Source organism: Phalacrocorax carbo, chromosome 25 (genome assembly GCF_963921805.1).
Source record: "Phalacrocorax carbo chromosome 25, bPhaCar2.1, whole genome shotgun sequence".
In the NCBI taxonomy this organism is placed as follows: Eukaryota; Metazoa; Chordata; class Aves; order Suliformes; family Phalacrocoracidae; genus Phalacrocorax; species Phalacrocorax carbo.
Window position 1 is genome coordinate 1331042 of NC_087537.1, and position 8838 is coordinate 1339879.

At 42.7% G+C, this 8838-nt stretch overlaps 1 protein-coding gene across 3 annotated transcripts; it reads left to right on the plus strand.

The window, feature by feature from the left end:
• Positions 1-529: 529 nt before the first annotated feature.
• Positions 530-4131, plus strand: LOC104043617 (keratin, type I cytoskeletal 12). Of its 3 annotated transcripts, none has more exons than XM_064472960.1 (8): positions 530-1150; positions 1755-1837; positions 2050-2206; positions 2491-2652; positions 2750-2875; positions 3246-3463; positions 3738-3820; positions 4034-4131. In XM_064472960.1, exons 1-8 carry the CDS (start codon positions 530-532, stop codon positions 4129-4131), a joined length of 1548 nt encoding a protein of 515 aa, XP_064329030.1. The 3 variants fall into 3 exon arrangements, with proteins under 3 accessions (XP_064329030.1, XP_064329031.1, XP_064329032.1); XM_064472961.1 differs by having other exon boundaries at positions 3246-3457; XM_064472962.1 differs by having other exon boundaries at positions 950-1150; positions 3246-3457; positions 3741-3820.
• Positions 4132-8838: the final 4707 nt, after the last annotated feature.

Genomic DNA, 8838 nt, shown 5'->3' on the forward strand with positions numbered 1-8838 from the left:
GAGCACTAACCCGGCAGAGCTTCACCCCAGAAAAGTATTATGAAGAGAAACACATTTTTGACATGCACACTGGGAAGTATGGTATGAAAGGGATCACTCCACTGACCTAAGCACGATTCGATAATAACCCCAAACCAAGAAGGCAATGAATTTGTAATGACAAAAAAATTATTTAGGAAGGATTTAAATGCGAAAAGAATTTTTTGTGCTCCGTTGCACATGGCAAAATATTATCGTGATGTCTTAACTCTACTCCACCCATTACCCCTCACACAGCAAATACCTTGAGGGCACCAGATTTCCACTCCCCTTGGCAATGTAGATCGGCACGTATCATTTACTTTGGTTGGGACATACTAACCCGAGTCCCCCCCAAACGAGCGAGAGAAAAGGAATTAAAGATCTTCCGAGGAGGTGGGGACTCCTACTGAAACACCCACTGCCTCCCCTATATAAGGTTAGACTGTCCTCTCAGCTGCCTCGCTCAGTGTTGTACGCTTCACGTTCGCAGCAGGGCGCCTCGAGCACCATGGCCCTTTCTGTGCGCACAAGTGGTGGATCCCGGCAATTCTCTTCTCGGAGTGGGCTTGGCGGGGGGTCTCTGAGAATGTCTGTTTCTAGCGGTGGAGGAGGCTTTGGTGGCAATGGACTGGGCTTTGGTGGTGGATCTGGTGGGCGCTTTGGTGCTGCTTCTATGCTTGGTTCAGGCTCTGGCTTCAGTGGGGGTTTTGGGAGCAGCTTAAGCAGTGGCTTTGGTGGAGGCTTTGCTAGTGGTTTAGCGGGTAGCTACGGAAGCGGCTTAGGCAGTGCTTTTGGTGGAGGTTTAGGAAGTGGTTTTGGCAGCAGCTCAGGCACAGGTTTTGGAGGTGGCTTTGGTGGTGGCTCAGGACCTGGTTTTGGAGGTGGTTTTGGCACTGCTGGTGCTGGGGATGGTGGCCTTCTTTCTGGCTCAAAGAAAGAAACTATGCAGAACCTCAATGACCGCCTGGCTGCTTATCTGGACAAAGTACGAGCTCTGGAGGACGCCAATACTGAGTTGGAGTGCAAAATCCGCGAGTGGTATGAGAAAAACGGCCCTGGCGCTGGTATCCCTGGTCCTGGGAATGACTATAGTAAATATTATCCGATAATTGAAGATCTTCGAAACAAGGTAGCAAAACAATGTACTTGATGTATCTTTACATTTCTATTTCACCTAATAATATTTTGGATGAAATTAACAAATTTCTTTCAGACACCAAGAGCGAATTTGTTCTACAGTACTGACACTTGTAATAACTGCTGTCACGCTGCACTGGTATCAGGTGTTGAATTTTTCTTGTATACTAACAGCAGTTCTGTAGCTGTATCGCACAATGCTGTGTGACCTGGTCTAATGTGAATAAAGGAGAAGGCAGTGATGGAATCCAGTTCTACAAACACTTGTGAATTGGAAAGTTACATTTTAGTAAGCTTCATATTTGTTACCTCACAAATTCAGTTCCTGACTCAGACAGGACTACCTGGCAAGGTCTTTGGGTTATAAACTCTCTAGTCACAGAATGCGAACCGATGTTCTACCATGAAGGGAAGCATGCCAATTTGCAGAAGCTGAAAATCTCTCCTATATATTTTCATAGTAAATTATACAAGAGTCTAACAAATTGCATTTACTACTATAAACATATTTAGGATTACAGTTATGTAACTAGCTGTATTGAGCTGCAGAGCCATTGGGCTATAAAATCATTCTCTGAACATTGTTTGTATTCCAGATCATTAATGCAACCATCGACAACGCAAGAATCATTTTGCAGGTCGATAATGCCAGACTGGCTGCTGACGATTTCAGACTGAAGTAAGTATATCTTAATGTTACAAAAGCACTTACTAATATTTTAAGCACTTACTAATATTCTCCTTGTAAAATACTTTAAGTAATTAATAAACAATATTATAGTAATTATATGTATTAAAATTTCATATTGAAAGTATATAAGTACATAGCAATATGTTGCATTTGACCTCATTAACCATGTGTAAAAATCATATTTATTTACTTTACTACAGATATGAGAATGAAGTGGCTCTTCGCCAGAGTGTGGAAGCTGACATCAATGGTCTACGCAGGGTTCTTGATGAGCTGACCTTAACGAGAGCTGATCTGGAGATGCAGATCGAAAGCCTGAATGAAGAACTGGCTTATCTCAAGAAGAATCATGAAGAGGTACTTTTTTTTTTTCCTTTGTGAATTCATAATAAGGCAGATGGAATTATGAAATATCAAATTATTCCCTTATTTATGCCAGTAGGCCTTCCTTGGGTTTATTATTTGTTTTGTTTGCTATTCTGTTTTGAGTCTACTACTAAGTGAAACAGAAAAAGAAATATGCACACAAGCTACAGATTCTTGTTGAAACAGAATTTACATCACATATATTTCATTACATATATTTTTGGTAGAGCCATTTTGCCTTTTATTAAGAGAAACTTTATTTTAAATCTCTCCAGGAGCTTCAGGGCATCCAAAGCAGTGCATTTGGCCAAGTCAGCGTTGAAATGGATGCTGCCCCAGGAACTGACCTGACCAAGCTTTTGAATGACATGAGGGGACAGTACGAAGCCATTGCTGAGCAAAATCGTAAAGAGGCCGAAGCATGGTTCAATGAAAAAGTAACAACCAGAGATAGCAAATTCAGCAAAATGCACGTAAAATGAGGTAAATATTTGGAACAGTAAAATTACACTCTGTTCTTCCTTGTCATTTCAGAGTGGGGAGCTGAAAAGGGAAATCTCCACCAATGCTGAGCAGCTTCAGTCAGGGAAGAGCGAGATCACAGATTTAAAGCGGACTCTCCAGAGCTTGGAAATTGAACTACAATCTCAGCTTGCCATGGTATGTTCTAAGGAAGCTGCTAACTAGTAAGAGTAAATTTTCCAACTTCAAAAGAGTTGCTAGATTGTACGCTAATCTATAGGATTTATGATCTGCATTTATTTCCTGTTGAATCCTGCATTCTTTTAGCTCCTAAATAGCACTAATATATACAACTGAGTTACAAGTAGCAAGTTATAAAGCAGATGAACTTTTATGTTCACGTTCAGTGAAGCAGTAAAGGCCAGTTGTCAAACTGGCACTTCATGAAAAAAAATAAAACTAAGTAATGAGGCTATAGTTACTCCCATTAAACTATTTCAGTTGGGTTTGTCTTTGTAAAGATTTTTTTTTCATCAATCAGAGATTATTTAATATCTTTCTTACACAGAAAAAATCCCTTGAAGACACTTTAGCAGAAACAGAAGGAGGTTACTGTGCTCAGCTTTCACAAATGCAGCTTCAGATTGGGAACCTGGAGACTCAGCTCTTCCAGGTCAGGGCTGATATGGAGCGCCAGAATGCAGAGTATCAACAGCTTCTAGACATCAAGACTCGCCTGGAAATGGAGATTGAAACCTATCGTCGCTTGCTGGATGGCGAGTTTGTGTAAGTAACTAATTTCGATAAGATACCTCCTTTGATTTATTTTGTGTAGCAATATCCTTTCCAGGAAAAACAAGGTAAAAGCAAGGGATACATTCACCAAAAGGCAGTAAGGCACATGCAGTGATTCTGAAATAGTACAGAAGTACACTATCTGAGGAGAATGAACCATTCTGCTCAGAATTTACAATAATCTATCAATGCCGACATGAAAAGGGAATTTCTCCTGATCCTGACAAACTTTCTGCAATATTGTGTGTCTCTGGTTCACTTCTAGGAGTGCAGGACAGGGAGTTACACTTGAAAGTTCATCCCTGACAGAGTCCAAATCACAAACGCAATCACTGGATTCTTCTCAGGGTAGGTAGAACTCGACTGAATAAAATTTTGTTTCTAAAATCATTCTTATAAATAAAATAATACATGTTACTCTGTTTAACTGCATCTCAGACTTCATAACAGGAAGTGAATCTGAAAGGAAGAGGATGTAACTGTTCGTGTATGCGTGCTGCTCTGTTTTATAATTTTTAACACTTTTATAAATATCTTTTTTGTCTTGTTTATGATGTTTAGATCCTACCAAAACTAGAAAGATCAAGACAATTGTTGAAGAAGTGGTAGATGGAAAAGTTGTTGCATCCCATGTTAAGGAAGTTGAAGAGAAGATATAAGGCACGGTCTGATACTGCAAAGTATCTGGTCACTCCGTGTTTTTTTCAAAGCCAAAATGGAGAAATAATTTTGTTCTTTTGTATGAAGTGATAAAAATAGGATGGCTTTTTACTAAGATTCTTTTACACAAAACAAAGCCTGCATTTTCATTCTTAGCCAGCATGCAATCTATTTTCTGCTTCGGTCTATTGGTATTACCTGTATTATATTCATGGTGTTCTTTAAATATATCACCAATTCTTTGTTCAGTAACTAGAAATATGGTGTACACATTACGCATTTAATTAGATATGGGGGTTTATAATTTTTAATAATTAATAGAGAAAATAATTTTGCTATTCTAAGCTCATTTTCTAGTTTTCTTGACTAATAAAAAGGACTCAGCAAGCTTTAAGATGTTAGCCTCCCTTTATTCTTCATTTAGGACTGCTGCTCCTGATCTGCCATTTTGTCGGGTATCCCGTTTTACCATAGGCCCTGTGTGTGTTATAGTACTCCCCATCAATTTAGAGAAACTAATCCAATGCTAGAACATGCACATGTTAAAAAAAACCTGTTTAAATGTGGGATTAAAGGAATACTTGCTAACTTATAATTTAAAGCTATCAATTTAAGAGAGAAGGTTTTGCAAACAGAACACATTGTGTAGTCTGCAGCTGCAGCGGAAAAGCAGGGCTACCCGGGCCTCGAGGCAGGCAGCGACCCCAGCCATGCAGCGCTGGTTCCACGCAGCGCTGGTTCCATGTCCCGGAGTGCCGCCTGGTGGGAGCACAATATGATCTTTCACATCCTGAATTTGGCTTCCGGATGTCTAGCTCAAACAAACTATTTCAAGGAATCTCATCCAAAACAAAATGAAGAACCAAAATAGAGTCCCCTTACAACTCACACCGGAGCCTTTGTTCTTCAGCCAAAATGTTGATGATTTTTTGTGTGATTCTCAGAGAAGACAAGGAAGTTACTGTGACCTCCTACAGGTAGGTTACAGCATCTCTGGAATACAAATGTTCTGCACATTCTATCACATCCCTTAAACATTTGACCCAAACTAAAATTTTAACGGGAGTGCAGATTTCGTACTGTGCCTCCATTCTGCCTTTTGTAGCATTTTTTATGCCTCCTGCTTGGAACCAATGAAAGCCAGGGTAATTAAACAATAATCAAAGAACTAAATCGGCACAGTAGAACCACAACATCTAAAATGCAGTCAGTTAAACAAAAGGCATTGTGATAAATAACCCAAAGGAATGAAATAGAAGAATCTTCTATATATGCCAATTCAAAGTGGGAAGAGCTTGAAAACCTCTTGAGTAAATGCACCATCTTCAACAGTCTAAGGCAGTAACTTCCTCTCTAAAGGCACGGAACACAAGTGTACCTCGTTATTTTTCCCCTTTAAAAGCAGTACTGACAAATAAATGCAAAGAATCTTACTACATGCGATGCATTGCAGTAAGATTTTTACTGTTGCAGATCACATTTTAAAAATTAAAATAATTACAACATAAATTAAAATAATTCTATCAGAAATAGATGAATTGAGGTTGTTTATGTAGCTGGGTATGATTACCAAGAGTACTATTATAGAGAAATTGTCAGAATACAGATTGAAGGAAATTTTTTCTCTTCCTAAGACAGGACAGCATTCATCATCTTTCTTGCCTGTCCATAATGGTTTCCCGTATGTAGAAAACCTGAAACCATATTATTTTCCCCATTATTGACATCATCTCCATTTTGAAAAGAAAAATGCATCTCTTTGGTCTTCCTCCAAAGACACATATACTTTCGGTACAAGTGTATGCAAAGCATATGAAATAACGTGCATACCTCAAGGACTGCAACTGTGATTGCTGTGAAATCAGTATTCCCTACCTCATTCAAGGCAGATTTCCACTGAATAATCATGCAGTTTGCCTACATGCACACTAAGCTGAATTTAACATTATGATATAAAGACAACTGAGAATTGCCATGGGTGCGGCTTTGACATCTGTAAAATGTAGAAGCTGCTCTAGCTATTGTCTTTGGGAAAGTAACAGTGGTAAACTGAAGCAGTCCGCAATCACTGTGGCATTATCGTACTGTATCACAGAACCCAAATAATTGACGCCCAGTATCTGAACTACAAAGTTGACTAAAATCCAACATCTGCCCTTGTCCTCACCGAGGACTTCAACTTGCCAGATGTCAGCTGGGAATACCGCACAGCTGGGACTAACAGGTCCTGAGGATTCCTAAACATCTGGACGATAATTTCTTGGTACTAAGGGAACTGACCAGGAAAGGTGCCTTCCTTGATTTGTTGCTTACTAACAGAGAGGGCCGCGTGGGTGGAGTGGTGATCGGTGGCTGCCTTGGTCACAGCGACCATGAAGTAGCCAGGTTTAAAATCCATGGTAAGAGGAGGAAAGCTGCCAGCAAGGCCTGAACTCTGGGTGTGAGGAGAGCAGATGTCAGGTTGCTCAGGGAACTGTTTAGTAAGGTGCCCTGGGGAAAAGCTTTTGAAGGTGCTGGGGTCCATCAGTGCTGGTCGCTTTTTAAGTACCACCTCCTAAGAGCACAGGAGCAGGCAACCCCAAAGTGTAGGGCGTCAAGGGGGCAAGGCAAAAGGCCAGCTTGGCTGCCCAGGATATTCTTCTAGAAATAAGGCAAAAAAAGAAAAGGCCAGTGGAAGCGAAGTCAGGTGACATGGGAAGACTACAGAGGTGCTGTTCACCACTGCAGGGAGGAAATTCGTGCGGCCAAAGCTCAGAGTTAAGCTGGCCAATACTGTGAGAGGCATTAAAAAGGGCTTTTCAAAATATGTTAATAGAAAAAGGCAGGCTAGAAATAACATTGGCCCATTGCTTGATGAGCATGGTCACCTCACAAACAGGGACAGAGACAAAGCAGAGACGTTTAAGGCTTTCTTTGCCTTGGTGGCAATACTGATGGTGGGCTTAGGGATGCCCAGAGCCCTTGGCTAGTGAACCACGACTGTGGGAATGATAAACTCCCCATCAACCCTGAACTTGTGCAGGACTTGCTGCTCCAGCTGGATCCCTATAAGTCAATGGGGCCTGATGGGATTCATCCAAGGGTATTTAAAGAGCTGGCTGATGTCATAGCGAGGCCTCCCTCAATGATTTTTCAATGCTCTTGGGGATCTGGAGAGGTCCTAGTCGACTGGAAGCTGACAAACGTTGTCCCAGTCTTCAAGAAGGGCAACAGGGATGACCCCAGTAACTACTGGCCCATCAGTCTCATTGCTGTGCCTGGTAAAATCATGGTGAAGATTATTTTGGGAGTTATTGAAAAACACCTGAAAGGCAATGCAGTCATTGGTCCCAGCCAGCTTGGGTTGACGATGGGAAAGTCCTGCCTAACAAATTTGATTTCCTTCTATGACAAGGTTACCCACCTAGCTGGCCAAAGGAAGCCAGTCGATGTGATCTTTTTGGATTTCAGTAAAGCTTTCGATACTGTCTCTCATAGTCTCCTCCTGGAAAAAATGTCCAGCACACAGCTGGATAAACACGTAATGCAGTGGGTGAGCAATTGGCTGATGGGTCAGGCTCATAGTAAATGGGGTGACATTGGGCTGGTGGCCAGTCACTAGCAGGGTTCCACAGGGATCCATCTTGGGGCCGGTACTCTTTTAACGTCTTTGTAAATTACTTGGATGCAGGACTGGAAGGAATACTAATTAAGTTTGTTGATGACACAAAACGGGAGGAGCTGTTGACACTCTCAAGGGCAGAGAGGCACTGCAGAAAGATCTGGACAGACTGGAGAGCTGGGCAATCACCAACCATATGAAGTTGAACAAGGGAAGTGCTGGATTTTGCCCCTGGGGCTCGGCAGCCATGGATGTACAGCCAGCCTGGGGAGCAGCTCTGCAGGGAGGGACCTGGGGGCTCTGGTCCATGGCAAGTTGAACACGAGCCACCAGCGTGCCCTGGCAGCCAAGAGGGCAACCGTGCTCTGGGGGCACCGAGCCCTGCATTGCAGCTGGGCAAGGGAGGGGATTGTCCTGCTCTGCTCCGCGCTGGGGTGGCCCCATCTTGAGTGCTGGGTGCAGTGTTGGACATCACAGTACATTAAGGGTATAAAGCTACTGGAGAGTGTCCAGGGGAGGCCATGGAGTTGCGGAAGGGTTTCGAGGGGAAGCCGTATGAGGAGCGGCTGAAGTCCCTTGGTCTGTTCAGCTGGAGCAGAGGAGGCCGAGGGCAGCCCTCATGGTGCTCTGCAGCTTCCTCCCAAGGGCAGGAGAAGGGACAGGCACTGATCTCTTGTCTCTGGTGATCAACGCCAGGACCCGAGGGCGTGGCAGGGAGATGTGCCAGGGGAGGGTTAGGTTAAATATTAGGAAAGGTTCTTCCCCCAGAGAGTGGTGAAGCACTGGAACAGGCTCCCCAGGGAGGCATCACAGCACCAGCCTGGCGATATTCCAGAAGCACTTGGACAAGGTCCTCAGAGACATGGTGTGAATTTGGGGCTGTCCTGTGAAGGGACAGGAGTTGGACTCAGTGATCCTTGTGGGTCCCTTCCAGCTCAGGACATTCTAAAATACTATGATTCTATGATCTGTAATAAAATATGAACACTGGGAGTAGCTTGAATTCAATGTTATATAAATCCTAGTAAAGATATAATTACTTACACCTACTTACCTCAGTCTTCAGGGGTCTCCTAGCCCGCTGTTCCCTCTACACCTGAAAAAA